General features: G+C 38.5%; 1 protein-coding gene across 10 annotated transcripts in view; it reads left to right on the top strand.

The window, feature by feature from the left end:
- The window catches only part of TENM2 (teneurin transmembrane protein 2), a 745,234-nt gene that overhangs the window by 69,624 nt on the left and 658,117 nt on the right, over positions 1 to 17,493 (top strand). For all 10 annotated transcript variants that reach the window (XM_081184705.1, XM_081184722.1, XM_081184721.1 and 7 more), the window contains exon 2: positions 11,257 to 11,553. In XM_081184705.1, the coding sequence (XP_081040831.1) occupies positions 11,328 to 11,553 (226 nt within the window). In that variant the 5' untranslated portion in view covers positions 11,257 to 11,327. The remainder of the gene's footprint in view (positions 1 to 11,256; positions 11,554 to 17,493) is intronic.

The following is a 17,493-nucleotide window of genomic DNA, read 5'->3' as shown; positions in this document are numbered from 1 at the left end:
ACCATGGTCTACTAGCTAGAACCATGAACAGAAGCACTCAGCATTTTGTTGTAGGTCCTCCTTGTAACATTCTCTAGATGATAGATTAGAGTGCTTCTAAAAGAATATGGGGCACGGGTGGCACTGTGGTCTTAACCACAGAGCCTAGGGCTTGCCGATTGGAAGGTTGGCAGTTCGAATCCCCACAACGGGGTGAGCTCCCATTGTTCGGTCCCAGCTCCTGCCCACCTAGCAGTTTGAAAGCACGTCAAGTGCAAGTAGATAAATAGGTACCGCTCCGGCGGGAAAGTAAATGGCATTTCGGTGTGCTGCTCTGGTTCGCCAGAAGTGGCTTAGTCATGCTGGCCACATGACCTGGAAGCTGTCTGCGGACAAACACCGGCTCCCTCGGCCTATAGAGCAAGATGAGCACGCAACCCCAGAGTTGTCCGCAACTGGACCTAACAGTCAGGGGTACCTTTACCTTTAAAATAATATTGTTCTTCTAATTTTTGCATATTCAGATACCTTGATTGATTGATTGATTGATTGATTGATTGATTGTTGCCCTGACCTTTATCAACATATATTACACCATACCTCTGTTTAGGCCTTTCTTCCTGGTTTAGTGTTTATCCATGTGGGTTTTGTAGGGATATTGAGACATATATTGATTTTGCTGAATGTATCTGGGCCATGTTGAAGGATAGTTTCTATTTTATTAAACCTTCCCTTATGCATAGAATTCCTTTTTTAAAAAAATTATGTCAAAATACTATGAGTAATATCCAATGTTAGTCATACTCAGAACAGACCAAATGAAATGATTTTGACAATTGACTTCAAGATGTCTTCTCTGAATATGACTTAGTTAGGTATCACTGTACACATATTTTTGTTGATAACTGAAATGGACAGTGTAAGTTTTTAATACCAGAGCAACATTTATTTTGTAGTTATCTTGTTTGTGCAAATTCAATGGCATTTTTTTTATCAGAGCAGTTTAAAGTAAAATATTTAAAATATACATAAACACTGTATATATAGTTACCCTCATAAAGCTGGACCCTTGACTATTCATATATTCACCAGCAATTAAAGTATTCATTGAAACTAGAGTGAGAAACAATTACTAAGGAGAAATTCTTAAGCATGGAACCATAGGTTAATTAACATTTTTAATGCAATTAAAAGGTCAGAATATTATATTAAATATTTGAATGCAATTTCAATGAATTAATTTAAGAGATCATCTATAGAGCCAAGATAAATGTTCTTTACCAACACATACAGCACCTTAACAAAAAAATTGGCTAACTATACTTGACGTGAAATATGCTGTAAGATAACATAGAATATATTAAACATAAAGGGGAAGAAGAACAGATTATTATAGATGGAAATTGGCAAGAAATGAAAGAATTGTTCAGTAAGGCAAACATTCCATCTTGATGAGAATTTTCATAGAAATACAATGAAAGCATATTGCCTCTGAACTACGAAATCATGCATCTCATCACTACTCTCCGCCCCCGCCCCCCGCAAAATTGTGGTAACTGTGAGTCGAGGACCCGCCACCCGCTTAGAAATAAAATAAGACACGAGGACACATGCATTTTAGATCAGTGGGTTAAATAAGGCCACAACTTTATTGGTTACAGCATGTAAGTGGTATTGGCTTAGGCATTGGATCAAACAAACTATACTTGACTCAACCCCGTCCAGCAGGAAGTCATTTTTGAGGGTTAACAACCAGTGGGAGGAGCTTGTTGATGCAAATACAACTGGAAGCTTCCCCTGACGTCACCAGGGGTTGTGCCACCAGCAGGACATCGGACAGGATCCACGACCGCCGGATCCCTTTAATGGAATACCCAAAAGGAGGGGGAGGTGATGGCCACAAGCTGCCCTCCAACACACCACACATATTCCAGTGCCTAACTGCCACCTGAGGAGAGGTCTTGCTCTAAACCATTTCCAAACCATTTCTGTGTTCAGAGCTGCTTTTGGGAGTGATTTGGTTGCCCTGATTGATGACCTTCATTTGGAGATAGACAAGTGGGAGTTTGACCCTGCTGCTTCTGTACATTCTATCACCTGCTTTTGATACCATCAACATAGTATCCTCCTAGGAGATAGATATTTGGAGACACTGTTCTGCAGTGATTAAACTACTGCTTCCAGGAACAGGGGGGGGGGCATTGGATAAGTGTTTCTTGGTCCTCTGCTTTCTTGTCTCCTATGCTATTTGATATCTGTATAACCCCATTTGGAGCTGTTATTAGGAGATTTGGAGTGAGGTGTAATCATATGCTGATACTAAGCTTTTATTTTTCTGTAACTTCACAATCATGAGTGGCTATGTGTCTGGATGCAGTAGTGATGAACTGAATCTGAAGATGGAGGGTGAGTGGTTCCTGAGTTCCCAACATCGAGCCTAGGCCTAAGCATGCACTGATCTCTGGCTTGGAGCACTAGGCTTTAAGTAGTATTTTATGCATAGGTATCTTTATTGGGATGGTAGGCTGTAAATAAGGTAGGCTGTAAATAAGGCAATGTATTTCTGCATACTGTGGGTGGACTAGGGTGTTCAGTAATAGGATTTTTTTTACTGAATTCATAATAGTTTCAATTTTACAATTTACTAATTTGAAAAAATGATTGTATTAAATGTAATATACTGATGATTAGCTGAAGTTCATAAAAGAATTTGATAGCAGGATATAAAATAGTAAATAAAGGTATGGAATTCTCCCCTTTTGGAATTCACTTCCTTATTCATTAAAGGTTTCAGTTGTCCATTTCTTTGTGTGTGTTTTTACCTTTTCCTTTCTTAGAGTTTTTACTGCCCGCTTTGAAATGTTAGGACAAAGGCTCACAGTAGGAAGTTGTGTTATTTCTGACAAAGTTTTGTGTGCCTAAAGCACTAGGAATTCATGGTAACTAAGTTAATGGTTTATGTACACTAAAGGAAACTTTAATGCTCAAAGGTAGGCGGAACAAAGCTCCATTTACTTGTATAAAAAACAACTTCAGTCTTTCTTCTACTGAAATTTAGGGCTTTTAAACTAACCTTTGAAATTATTTTTGGAGAAAGTTCTGGAAATGTGTAAATTATCTCCAACAATTCCCCTTTCCCAAATTATATGCTCCATGGTGTATCACAAAGAAAATAAACAGAAAAGGTATTGTGATAAATGAATCAAGTAAAAGACTACAAGAAGACTCCAGTTGACAATTTTGCTGTCAGGTTTCAATCAACATATGCAATTCACACAACTAATTTAGCTCCCCTGGTCTAAGATTCCCCAGCCTTAAAAAACTTCCATCGTGTGTCCATTTCAAGAGCAGAGAATTCATACTGCTGGAGAGACTCCCCCCCCCCCCATTTCTTTCTTTCCCTATTTTTTCTGATGTTTGGAGGAAAAGCTTTGAGCTACTGCTGCCAAGATAGGGGAACTTGCTTACAGTATATGATTTAGCAAGTAAAAGGAAAACAAAGAGAATTGGTCAAACGTAATGCATATACATGGTTTGTACTTGCATCTTTGTTTAAAATATAGATAGGGTAATCCTGATCAGGACCAAGTCAGTGTGTATGTATGTTAAAACTCTTTCCCCTCATACATATAAATCACAAAAATTGCTCCCTGAAGCTGGGAGTTGCCCTGAAAGGAAAGCTATCAGTGCCAAGAGCAGCTTTTCTCATGGGGTGCAGCTTTTGGAGTGGGGGTGGTTGTGAAGACCACCGCAAGAAGGAAAGGATTTCTATCACTCTCCACCCCCACTGTGGTCCTAATTCAGATCACCCATTTAAAAAATAAAAAAGACAGAAGGGCAAACAACACCTTGAATATAAAATCTAGTTTGACTGAAAGACTAGGGCTGGACTTGTCTGTCTTTGCTACAGCCTCAGAACAATTAATGCTTCCATTATACGCACACAAACATGAGAATTAGTGTCATTGAACCCAATGGATACAAATGTGTTGGATCTGGATGCAAATTGTATGTATTGAGATGCAGTCTGGGAAGTTGTCCAGCTCAGTTCTATTATTTTTATTTTTGAGCCGTCACAGGACACAGGAATGCTGCCAAAAGAAACATCCCCATATTGAGATCCCCCCTCCCTCATAATGTGTACTAGCAGCCATCATATGGCATGACATCATAGTGTCATAAGATTTTTTACTCATACCAGCATCAGTCAATAATGTAAGTGTGGGCAGAGAAATTCACAATGTGATGCCATCATGTCATGTATACATATTTTGGGGAGAGAGAAAGAGAGTTACACACAAATGTGTTGTTTTTGAAGCATATTATCAAAGTTGTTCTCAACATGAATCCCTGAGAGTAACTGGAGTCTAAAGATGTAATGTAGTATGAAAATTAAATATGTGCATACAATCAATTTTGTGCACAGCACAGCCAGACCTTTGCTGCTGTTGTTGTTGTTGCTTTAATTTTTGGTGCAGCAGTTCCTACTGCTTAAGGGACAATCTGATTTTTGAAGCTAAGAAGCATGTCTCCTCAACACCCAGTGGGACATTCTATACCAGGGATGGTATCCTTTATATGTTGCTGAACTACATTTCTCTCATTCCAAGACAGCATAGGATGATGGGCACTGTAGTCCAATATCTGCTCTATAGCATAACTAGAAATAAGCATGCTGCTGCATACACGAATCTGCCATGTGTACCCTTTCGCATACGCAAGTGTCCAGCGACCCACATCCAGTGGAGCTGTGGGCACGCTAATGCAGTAGCAGAGTACCAGCAAGAAGCGAGGCTGTGGAGGCATTTGGCATCGTGAAAGCTTCTTTATTTACAGCAAATCAAAACAACAAACATAGCTAGTGTGAGCAGCAGCTTCACACATGTCCTTTCTGTCCAAAAGCAGAGAGCAAAGAAAAAATACAAAAGCACACAGAACGGAAGTACAGTGTCTGAGTTCCGTTCCCACACTCCTATCACAATGTAATGTAAACAGTGAATCACGAGATCCAACAGCAATGAGAGAATGAAATTACTAACAGTTTGTATCTCCTGAACTGGCCTTTCCCCTTTTCCTTTCTCATTAATGCTGCCTTCTTCTGATCTCACTGTCCTTCTCCCTTCTCTCTTATCCTTAACCATGAAGTTCTTTATAGCTGAAATGTTATTTTCTTTATGTCCATAAGATATGGGCATAGCAGAAATGGTGTTGCCTTTTTATCCAAGATTGTCATGGCTTGCTTAATGGTGGCAGCATCTTTGAGCAGCATCTTCCATTGCGGAAATTGCAGCAGCACCCATATGAAATTATATGTTCATCTAAATAATCCTCCACACAATTGTCAATCACTCATGATCCTGATGGCAGCTCTACCTGCTAACAGGGTGATTTAACAATGCCACAATTATGTGTGAAACAAAATATTAAAAACATTGGTATATACTGTAGAGGGAATGTGCTGTGCTGTCTTCACTCGAAGCAGTATAACATACTGGGGAATATATGTGCTTCCAACAGCTACATACTGGATGTCAGAGGACAAGAGTCAGAGAACTTGAGTCAAAAAATGTAGATTAGATCTATTTTTTTTTTATAAAATTTTTATTGGTTTTATAAAGTTTTAAACAACAAACAAACACTTAAAAAGACAAACATACATGTATAATTTCATCACCCATTTTCATAAACCTCTTTTTTCAGACTTCCCCGTACCCCCCCTTTCTGCATCCCAATGTCCACATTTTTATAGCAACTTCCAACTGTTGTTCTTAACCTCTGTCATCTTAGTCCTCTCTATATTCTGACCTTGTGTCACTGTATCCCTTTGTTTCTGGAAACCAAAACACTTTAACATTCATTAAGTTTATAATGGTCCTTAAGATAGCTTTTAAATTTTCTCCACTCTTCTTCCACCGTCTCTGTTCGTTGATCACGGATTCTGCCTGTCATCTCGGCCATTATCATATAGTCCATCACTTTCATCTGCCATTCTTCCAGAGTGGGTAGATCTTGTGTCTTCCAATACTTCGCGATAAGTATTCTTGCTGCTGTGGTAGCATACATAAAGAAAGTTCTATCCCTCTTTGAGACCAATTGGCCGACAATGCCCAGGAGAAAGGCCTCTGGTTTTTTAAGAAAGGTGCATTTAAGCACTTTTTTCATTTCATTATAGATCATTTCCCAGAAAGCCTTAATCTTCGGGCATGTCCACCAAAGGTGGTAGAAGGTACCTTCAGTCTCTTTACATTTCCAACATTTGTTATCGGGCAGATGATAAATTTTTGCCAGTTTGACTGGGGTCATGTACCACCTGTATACCATTTTCATAATATTTTCCTTTAAGGCATTACATGCCGTGAATTTGATACGGTGTTCCATAACCATTCCCAGTCATCTGACATGATGTTATGACCAACATGTAGATTAGATCTATGTACCTGCAATTGAAAAGATTGTGTGTGGGGGTTTTGGTTTGTTTGTTTTTATTAAAAAAAAGTCATTTATACATATCTGATTTTTAGAAGTCAATTTAGACAATCAATTTAGACAGTCATGGTCAAAAATTGTTTCTAAAGTTGTTGCTTAATCGAAAGTATTCTCTAGTGATATGAATCCATTATACAAAATTGTTAAAGCATGCTTAACAATATTGTGTTAATTATGCAATGATAAATTATTTTATCTACCTTAACACACTGTAGCAGTAGATAATTGTTCTTTTTATGCAAGAGGAAAGTATTTATAATTTAACAAAGACTAAGAACTTTGATCATAATGACTGATTTCTTTTTTTACGTAACCACTAAAAAAATTGTAATAAATGTGATTCTAGTGCACAGGACATATTTTCTATGTAGCATGATAAAAATCAAAAAGCCAGAGGAACCTTGTAGCTAACAAATGCACAGAGAAAAGCAACTACCAGTCAGAACTCATGTTAAACCTGCAGTTTAACTACTGATTCTAAGTCACCTGAAGTCATTTATAGTTCTCTTTTGCTGTTTGCTTTATTTCATTTATGCTGTAATTCATTCTGTTTTACTAGCTATTCTATGTATCCATTTTTGCTTGGTAACTCATTTCGAACTACTTGACATGGACATGAATGTGGAACAGGAATACTTTTATTGTCTCTTGTGTATTCACTAGTATAGACTGTGCTGTACAGTGGTACCTCGGGTAACATACGCTTCAGGTTACATATGCTTCAGGTTACAGACTCTGCTAACCCAGAAATAGTACCTCGGGTTAAGAACTTTGCTTCAGGATGAGAACAGAAATCGTGCTCCGGCGGCACGGTGGCAGCAGGAGGCCCCATTAGCTAAAGTGGTGCTTCAGGTTAAGAACAGTTTCAGGTTAAGAATGGACCTCCGGAACGAATTAGGTACTTAACCTGAGGTACCACTGTAGTGCCTAAATGGAAAGGAGAGAAGGCAGAATGAGGAGGGAAAAGAGGAGGGAAAAGAGAAAGATGGAGGAAGTTTACTGAGCGGAACATAGGAAGGGAGAAGCAGTCTTTATTGGTAGATTAAATTCAAATAGAGATATTCATGTCCCCAGTAAGTTTTTTACTGGATAATAACATGTGGAGATTGGTATCCAGGTAGAAGAGCCAAGAGAAAGTCAAGCTGTTTTGGAGTAAGTGGCCATATTCAGGAATACTCTTGAAGACTGCCGAAATGCCAGAAAAGGTGAATCATGCATTCCCAGGCTGCACTGAGGGTGAAATGCAGAGCAAGTGCCTGGTCAGGAACTCTGCTTTCAGAACTTGGACTCTCGACTCAAGTATTCCTGAGGACTTGATTCTAAAGGTTAGCACATGGTTTACACATAAATTAGGATACAGGTTGCAAAATTAGTAGCTCAGAAGCAGGGCTCTAAGATACATGGCTAGGCACAATCTAAGGCATTGTCGCAACCTTACACCCTTTTCAAGGGTGTGGTAGGCACAGTCATTCTCTTGGTTCTCTTCCCAAGCAATGGGAGTGGGCAAGCAAGCGAACACCCCAAGTAGGCTGTGTTGGCTTGTACAGCTGCATTTGATGATGCACCCTTGGAGATGGGGCCTAAGTTTGCCTGGCCAACTTACTATCTGACTCAGGGTCTTGCATTTTCCCAGTTGCCAGGGCAGCCTTCATCTCCAGTGGCAGGGTGACAGCTGGTTTGTTCAACTCTCCCTACTCTCTTGAAACATACGGCAGCATGTGGAGAATGTGGTCTCCTAGGGGCAACCCAGACCCTCTCCACCAACAGATTCAGTAATCTCCTTCCATTCCTCCTCCTCTCTTTCTGACAGAATGTCAACCAAGAGGTTTTTTTCTACACAAAAGCGGGTGGACATGTCAAGGCTACTTTCTAAAAATATTATAGAAGATGCTGGATGGGTTCAATGTTCTATTGTTATGTTGCTCACCAAAGAAGTGTGGTGGCAAAACTTTAAATCATCTATGCAACAAAAAACCTTGGGCTGGGCTAGTTGATACCTATGAATATGATGTCATATAGTATTTATCAGTTCCAGCTTTCCACCTACAAGTGATCCAAGGCCTTTAGCTGATTAACATTCTATGATGTTTTAAGTGTGTTTGTTTTTTCATTTTTATATATTTAAGTTGTGAACTGCCTTGTGATCTTTAGATGAAGGGGGGTACACAAATTTAATTAATCATCATCATCATCATCATCATCATCTGAGGGTGGTGACCTAGGTACTCCCCATGCCCTCTAAGCAAAAAGCTTCCCCCATACATATACATTTCTGTGATATTTAGACTTCCAAGCCTGAAGCAAAACTTCCAATATTGGAAACACATACTGAATACTAAAAGTATGCTGCCCGTGTGCTTAAAGTTATGCACATGTATATAAATTTGCCTAATATATGCAGGCTGATGGTTTTTACAATTGTAACACTGCAGGCTTTTAAGTAAGTATCTTATATTGGTTTTGGGTGTGTGTTTTTCCAGAAAACGATAGGTATTTGGTTTTCTATTGTTCTGGTTTTTTACCTTGTCTCATGGATTCTCACATTTTTTAAAAATAAACTTGTTATGATTTTAAGAATTCACAGATTGTAATATACATGTGGGTGTTTTCAAACATCTGGTTCTCCTGGTTACCTAAAATTGCTTCTTTTCAGAGTGATACTCTGAAGGGGGGAAAAGAACATCAAATGCTTCATGGTTCACGTAGCCTGCTCTTAATCCTGGCAGTCAGAGGAATACTGGTTTCAGGGTGTTGGCCACACTTTTTCTATAGCTAAGCTAGAAGCCATCTGTTGGCTTATCTTCCGTATATTAGTTATGTAAATCCAGGGATGTTGCTGCTGCCATGAATGCTGCAAAACACATTTCTACCTGGTCTGGGGTCGGGGCCCACCTCACCCTGAACAGCTAAAAGAGGCTCCTGGGAGGCCAATGAGACATTGCTGGAACAACTCTTGGTTTGTGACAACTGGCTAAAATATTTTAAAATGTTTCTAATTTTGGTTCCTCTGAGTTGGTGTTGGTTAAATGTTTAGTTGGAGTTGGTGGTTACTTTAATTTGAGTATAACTGTAAACTGTTTAGTGTTGTTATTGTTGTTGTTGTTGATTTCTATTGATTTCTTGGTTGGTTTGTTGCTTGTATAGGATATTTTTTTTTTTAATGTTTGATTTGTTGTGGTTTTATATATGCTGTCAGCCACCCAGAGTGGCTGTGGAAACCTAGCCGTATGGGCAGAATATAAATTTTAAAACAAGTTATGTCTGTCAGGCCCATAAAGATTCAGAGGTTGCATGAGTATTAATACAAGAGATTTGGGATGATGTAGTACAGAGATTGCCAACCCAGTGCCCATGGGCACACATTTCATGGCTCTCCTTTTTATTTATTTCCAATAGCAGGCACTTCCTTCACCCATGGAGGAGCTTTCTGAATGTGTGTGCTCAAGTATGTTCTTGCTATGTGTGTATTATTGAGAGATATCCACTTGGGCAGAGAAAGAGAGTGAGATATCTCTTGGTGTGTGAGAGTTGGAGGGGGGAGGAAGCATACATGTACATGTGATCTGTAAGAAAGGGAGGGGTGTATGTGCTGTGTGTACAGTCTGTGTGAGAGACTGAGGGATGCATATGCGAAGTATGTGATTGTGTGTGAGAGAAGCATGTGTGTCTGTGGTCTATATGTGTGCATGTGCTCTGTGTGTGTGTATGTGTGTGAGAGAGAAAGGGAGAGAAAATGTGGTGTGGCCACATTGTATATTTTTCCTGGTACATGGAAACATTCCCTGTTTACCAACAGCATCATTGTGTGCATGATCTGCACAATCAGGACACATAGGTGACTTCCCACAACAAGCATGTGATTAGAGGGAGTAGGGAGCAGCAAAGATGGCCCTCTGTTTTCGTGTGATGCCATGCCATCCACAGCAGCTATGATAATTATGCCTGTCCCTCCATGGTACACATTTTGTGTTATGGCCTGCTCCCATGAGAGCCATTTTGTAACTGACACCTACAGCACTTTCTAACAATTTGTAATGTGCCTCCTGATCCAAAAGGTTATTAACCCCTGATGTAGTAAGAGAGTTAAAAAATGCTTAGGCTGTGATCATAACTAGACTAAGGGAGCAATCCTAAACTGCAGAACACTGGTGGAGCTTTATGGTGGGTGAGAAAGCCAGTTGAAGAAAAAAAAGTATGATGAAAAAGGGAAATTATGAAGGAATACTAAGGAAGCGTTTGTGGTTTTTCTGAAACTTGCTTGTATAGCATGTGAATCTTAATGGTTCGTTCTTTAAACTTCACTGTGTGCTTCATTCTAATCTGCACACTTCATATGATGCTCTACATTTCAGACCCTCCTGCAGCTATAAAAGGAAGTAATTAAAGCTGTTTCCAATCTGTTTTTCTGTGTGTTGTTGCAGAGCATGAGCTAATATCAGAGTGTCAAAAGGACTGTCATGTTGTTATCAGTGTGCATGCATAAATGAAAAAATTACAGCAGTTTGTTTTATCATCAATTTTTAAACTCTTCAATAAAAACATAGTTTTAATAAAATATAACTCATGCAGTTAAATCAAATTTCTTTCATTTGTTTCCATTAGGATCAATTACCCATATAGGTTTTTTTAAGCAATTGAAATGCTTTGTTGGCTGTTGTGTCTTTTTCACTTTAGTTTTCTAAGAAAGTGAGAAAATGTGACTTTACACATACACACAGATGCGCACACACACAAACAAATGTATATTTAAGTCATCACTTTATACTTAAGCATTATTTTTATTTCTTGTAGGTGGAAAAGTAACCAGTCTCTGCCTTAAAGTTTTACATCAGTGGGAAAAAGTTTCCTTTTCTCCCAGAATTATGGATATAAAAGATCGAAGGCACCGCTCTTTGACAAGAGGCAGGTGTGGAAAGGAATGTCGCTACACAAGTTCATCACTGGACAGTGAGGACTGTAGAGTGCCTACTCAGAAGTCCTATAGTTCAAGTGAGACACTGAAGGCTTATGATCATGACACCAGAATGCACTATGGAAATCGAGTTACTGACCTAGTTCACAGAGAGTCTGATGAGTTTCCAAGACAAGGTATGTTCTAAGACACTTTTTTTTTACTTCAACGATACCATTACAGCACTATATTTAAGTGTCCATGCAGTTACTCTGCATTTGTATTGGAAGATGTGTTCAGTTGTGATTTGACATGCAAGTACAAAATTCAGTTTTCATTGTGAAGTGAAGTGGTGAATATGTTAGCTTTGTCATATTCAGAAAGCCTTTCTAGATTCCTCCTTTTAACATAGAGATATTAATAATTATTAGTATTAACCAGCTGTCATGTTGTCATATTTCTGGAGAGGCCCACATATTATACCCTTGTGTTATGTCACTAAGGTTCATTACAGGTATAACAGAGACATTTTCACTACTTATGTTTTTGTGGGACTAGCATTACTGATAAGATGAGTAAAACATTGTGATTAACATTTGGTAATCATTACCTATGAGGTACTTTGTAATTTATCCCATATTTCTTACTGAAGTGAATTGAAATGTGGAGAATGTACACTTTTCCCTGACATAATTTTGTCACTGCATAAGCCTTACATTTAATTTAATTTAAAAATGGAGGGAGAAGACCCATCTAATTATTTTCAAGTTCATTAGTAGTTTGTTAGTGCCTCACACAGAATCAATAGCCCATGTTAAATTTTAGATTGACATAAATTCTTCACATGAATGTGTAAACGTCCTTTGATAACTTTTTTCCATTATAACAAAAACGATTGGGAGAAGTATCTTTACATGTTGTTTTTACTTTGCATACATTTCTTTCAATGTTACTTTAAGTGACAATTTATTATGCTTCTGTGTCTTACCCTTTTCAGTGTGTGAATAATTCAAATACAGAAAAACATAGCCCAGACATATGATATGAAAAGTTCCAGATAGTCTGGCTATTAAGAGATAATTGCATTCCTAAGGCAGGCATAAATGGTGGGTGGGGAAAACCAGCACACTTTTCAAATGTCCAGTTGTCATATAGAATGATATTAAGTCCTATAATCCCCTTGTAAGATTGATGTCAATGAAGTTATTTCTGTTGCTTTTCCTAGCCCAGAATGAATCCTAGGCAATACTTTTCTCAAAAGATTGTCTTCCCAGCAAAATTGATCCACAAGCATATATGGCTCCATCTCATGGAAGAGTATTTGTTCAACATAGCTTTTAATTTTATCCTACTGTACAAAGCTAAAAGCACCTGATGCCCTCTAAACATGTTTTAAATTACTGTATGCATGTGCTTGGTTTGGATTGGAGCTAATAGCTCTTAGTGATAGAATTCCCTGTGAGGTATTTGTTGTTTCTTTCAAAATTGTTAAAATTTCTTTGGCACTATGAACGTTAAATCACAATATCTCTGTGCAGTAGATATATTCCCTGCCATTCTTCCAGTGAGCTAGGCAGCTTAAACTGCAGAATAGAGACTTAGCTAAGGACCTCAGTGAGCTTTAATGCTGAATCAGCATCTGAATCTAGATTCCTCACATTCAGGCACAACAGCGTAGACACTTCTTGTCAATGGTCCTTGTGATGTTTAAGTTGTAACTATGCTTCAGCTGAAGAACTGTTGCTCATGAAGTGTATAAATTATCCTGTGTTTGCATAGCTTCAAAATAGTTAAAATAAAAAAATTCCTTCCTGTAGCACCTTAAAGACCAACTAAGTTAGTTCTTGGTATAAGCTTTCGTGTGCATGCACACTTCTTCAGATACACAGTGTACCGTGTATCTGAAGAAGTGTGCATGCACACGAAAGCTTATACTGTACCAAGAACTAACTTAGTTGGTCTTTAAGGTGCTACAGGAAGGAATTTTTTTATTTTGACTATGGCAGACCAACACGGCTACCTATCTGTAATTCAAAATAGTTTGCATAGTTTCTAGATCACTGATTTTAAAACCTCTTCCCAACTTTCTTCTTCTTTCATGAAATTGCTTCAGCTTTCTTTTGGTATAAAATGGTTACCATCTTTGTTAGTTGTTGTGTACATCAGTTTCCCAAATACAAGTATTTTCCCCTGGTATTATTTTTCTTTCCATATTTTGGCCTACTTACTATTTCTGTAACTACTAATTTACATTTCCTTGACTGTTTATTCCCACTTTGAAGTAAACAATATGTGTAGTAAATTAGCCTTGTATGAGTGTATTTTAAGGGTAAATGTATGCACTGCCAGAAAAAAACCCTGTTACTCTATTGTTCTCCTGTTTGTTGGTGGATCAAGTATACAGGTGGTTACTAGCGGTACATAAATATAGGTCTGTCCTATGTATAATTTGATGGAAAGGAAACACAGTTTTCAGGAAAGTTACAGTACATCTTGTGAACATTTTTTTTCTTTGAAAAAGTGCATTTTATTGCTAGCAAAGTATTCTGAATTCTAAGTACACTGGAGTACTGCAGAATCACATATGTCAAGCTGGCAACTGCTGATTTGTGCCAAGTGCACCGATTTGCCTCAGGATGCAGAATTAGATTTCGACAGAATAACTTGGAGTTTAAATGAGGTCACAAGATTTATTTACTGGAAACACTGAAATGGATTTATCAGGCCACTCTCTAGACATGAGGCTCATTCTATTAAATGGGGGCATTTGTCTGATTTGCTGGTCCACCCAATATTGGTTGTTCATGCAGTCCCCCTTTATCCACACAGGCCAACAGTTTGCAGTGAGGCTGCCCGTAGACTATAATAATATCGCAAGGGAAGTAAAAGTAAGGTTTTTGTTGACTATCTTTCTTCCACAATTCATAACAGCATAAATCTTTTATCTTGGAATAACATCTTGTTAGCAACTAGTGCCTTGTTGTGGCTCAGAAGTCACAGGAATAGAATGGGCATTAGTTGCAATGGACAGATATCTATAAAAGTCATGAGAATTAGACCTTTTTCAATAGTTTCATGGTAGATCCGGACCTGGGTGCCAATGGGTGCCATTGAGCAAGGTAACACTAGATGGACTTCATTGCCTTGTGTGGATGCCATTGAACAAGTTAACAACTTGTTGATGTAATAATATGTACAGTGGTACCTTGGGTTAAGTACTTAATTCGTTCTGGAGGTCCGTTCTTAACCTGAAACTGTTCTTAACGTGAAGCACCACTTTAGCTAATGGGGCTTCCTGCTGCCGCCGGGCCGCCGGAGCACAATTTCTGTTCTTATCCTGAAGCACTATTTCTGGGTTAGCAGAGTCTGTAACCTGAAACGTATGTAACCTGAAGCGTATGTAACCCAAGGTACCACTGTATTAGGTAAACACTGCAGAGCTGCAGGGAATATTTATGCCACAATAAATTAAAAATTTTGCTTTCTCTGCGGTCCCAACATGGTCTGGTCCAAAACAAACAAGATAGAGGCCTTTTTTTAAAGGGCCATAATTTTATAATAGTATTGGGAGGATTTATATCTGGATGCTTTACTTGAGATATATCTTAATTGCATTAATTTAAAGCAGAGAGCCGCTGCAGTGTTTTTGTACTTTGCAAGGTAAAAGCAGGGAGTCTGTATAATATCCTGTATGTCTCTAGGTAGATGTAGGATATGACTAATTATCAGTGTTGTCATCATAATTTTTTCTCTTGAAGATCTGGAACAACTTGGAAAAGGTGTGAAGACTGACACAATTATTGCAAACTACAGTTAGAATGTTACATGATCAAAAGCCCCATCTCTTAGCTGTCACATAAGTAAGTTATTACTGAGCACTCTTCTTTCTCGTTGTAACCAAAGCCAATCTAGTAATCCATCTCCTCCAGGAATTATGAGGACAAATAGTATATGCTTTAAAATTTTAATATGTGCAGCCAACAAGGAATTATTTAATGATTTGATAAAGTCTTTTCTAATTTGTCATATGTGTTGATAAGTGTACAGTGCACATATTTATTGTACTTTTTCTTGCAAGGAGGTCTAATTTCAGTGAAGCATAGCACAGTATCTGTATAATATTGCTGTGTGGATCTTCCCTCTATTTTTTATATTTTTTAAAAATAAAAATAAAATTCCCCAGTTGTTTTTCTAATTTAATTCAGTGGCATTAGTTAAGAAAATGGCAGTGGTCTTGATATGCACTTCAGTTTGTCATGACATATTTACTATTTTTTAAAAAAGTGTTCCCTTGAGATAGTTTAACCTTCTGACACAACTATAAAGTAAACTTTCCTTCTTTGCATTTTCCACTATGGAGTGATAACTACATAAAGAGGAACATGCATTCATAAAGCACCCAACTGAAAGTAATAACACAAATTCAAACAAGCTTTATCGGGGACTTGAAAATGAGGATTTAAATAGTAGCCCTCATGTACCCCCACCAGTGTCAGGCCTAGGAGCAGTCCCAAGCAGTAAACCTGATTCTTAAAAGGTGTGTAGCAACAAAAAGCATGCACATATCCTATTAAAGATAATGAAAGACTAATGAAAGACATGTCTGACTTGCATGGATTAAGCTTCAGGTCTTAAACTTATATCCAGTCCATCACTGAACTTAAATACCAAGGACTTCCACACATCTTTGTCTGTTCTGTTGCAGCATCTTCCTATAGAAATTAAATAATGTGGGGGACACAACAATCAAACTTAAAATAGATCATTTTGAGCAACACTCAAAAGGAGGCACTGTGGGAAACACAAGTGGCATCATCCCACTAATAGCATCACTGGGATATTGTGGGAAATTTAAATAGTGGCTATGTCAGAAGAATCGCAAGGAATTAGCTGCCCAGCACTCATCAGAACACCATGAAATAAAACGGTTTTTAAAAATATTAAACCATATGTCAGGAGTGCTCTGATGGTGTTTCCTGCTTGGCAGGGGGTTGGACTCGATGGCCCTTGTGGTCTCTTCCAACTCTATGATTCTATGATTCTATGATTCTATGATTCTATGGTTTAAAAATGAGAGTCTGTGGACTGAGGAGAGTCCAAAGGGCCTGTATATGGCCCTCAAGCCTGAAGTTTGCAACTTCTCATCTATGGGCTCAAGCCACTGGTACAGGGTTGCCATAAGTCTGTGAAAACACAGACATCTCCTCTTTTGGGGGCGCAACATGCCCATCTGGACAGATTTTTACATTTTAAAGGAAATGTCTGGGGCTGGGGGGGGAGTTGGGGGCTCGGGTGGGGCGGACTGCTCTGCACCGTGCTGCCACTGCCAGCCTGAGCCAGGGAAAGAGGTGTGTGGGTGTTCTGCATGTTGTGGTCACTGCCAGTCCAAGCCAGGGAAAGATGTACATAGGCGTAGCAGCCCCGCATGCCCACACGCCTCTTTGCCCAGCTTGGGTTATCCTCTTTTTTTGCTCTTCAAGATATGGCAACCCTACACTAGTAGACATTGACTGCTACCATATGTTGTACTTGTGTAGTACAGAGGAATTACATTTTCATGTGAATAATCCTTAAAAGAATAGGATCGCGTGTGTGTGTGTGTGTGTGTGTGTGTGTGTGTAATTAGGGATGCTGACAAAACTTTTCTGACTTGTTTTCCTCTAACCCAAGATACCAGCCCTTACATAAAAGTATGTGTGTTTGTATATATTGCAACAATTATAGTTATATAGAATCTGCTTTGCTGCAGAAAAAAATAGATACTCACATGCTTGTGACATGCAATTACATACATAGATTTCCCTACGCCTGCCTAGGAAAAATGTTATGTGACTCAAAGGAGCCTGTAAAAATGTGTTTCCTGCTGTCCCAGTGTCACTCTTTCTTCCATATCTTCCTGAAATTGCACATTAGCATAGCTTGCCAAGATTGCTGTCTTTTAAAAAAAACCACAGAAACCCATTTTGTGCAAGGTTCAAATAAACAAAAAATAAACAGCTGTAATTGTTTTGTCCTAAGTGGTTGAATATACCATAATATTGATGCAGGACTGCCTGAAGACCCATTTGACTCATCTCTAGAACAAACTTAGATTAGTGGAGTTGACAAAGCAAATGGCATTCAGACATTTAAATATA

Source organism: Podarcis bocagei, assembly GCF_964188305.1.
Source record: "Podarcis bocagei genome assembly, chromosome: 2".
Taxonomy (NCBI): domain Eukaryota; kingdom Metazoa; phylum Chordata; class Lepidosauria; order Squamata; family Lacertidae; genus Podarcis; species Podarcis bocagei.
Note: the sequence above shows the minus strand (reverse complement) of the source record. Positions and strands in the feature narration are given on the sequence as shown.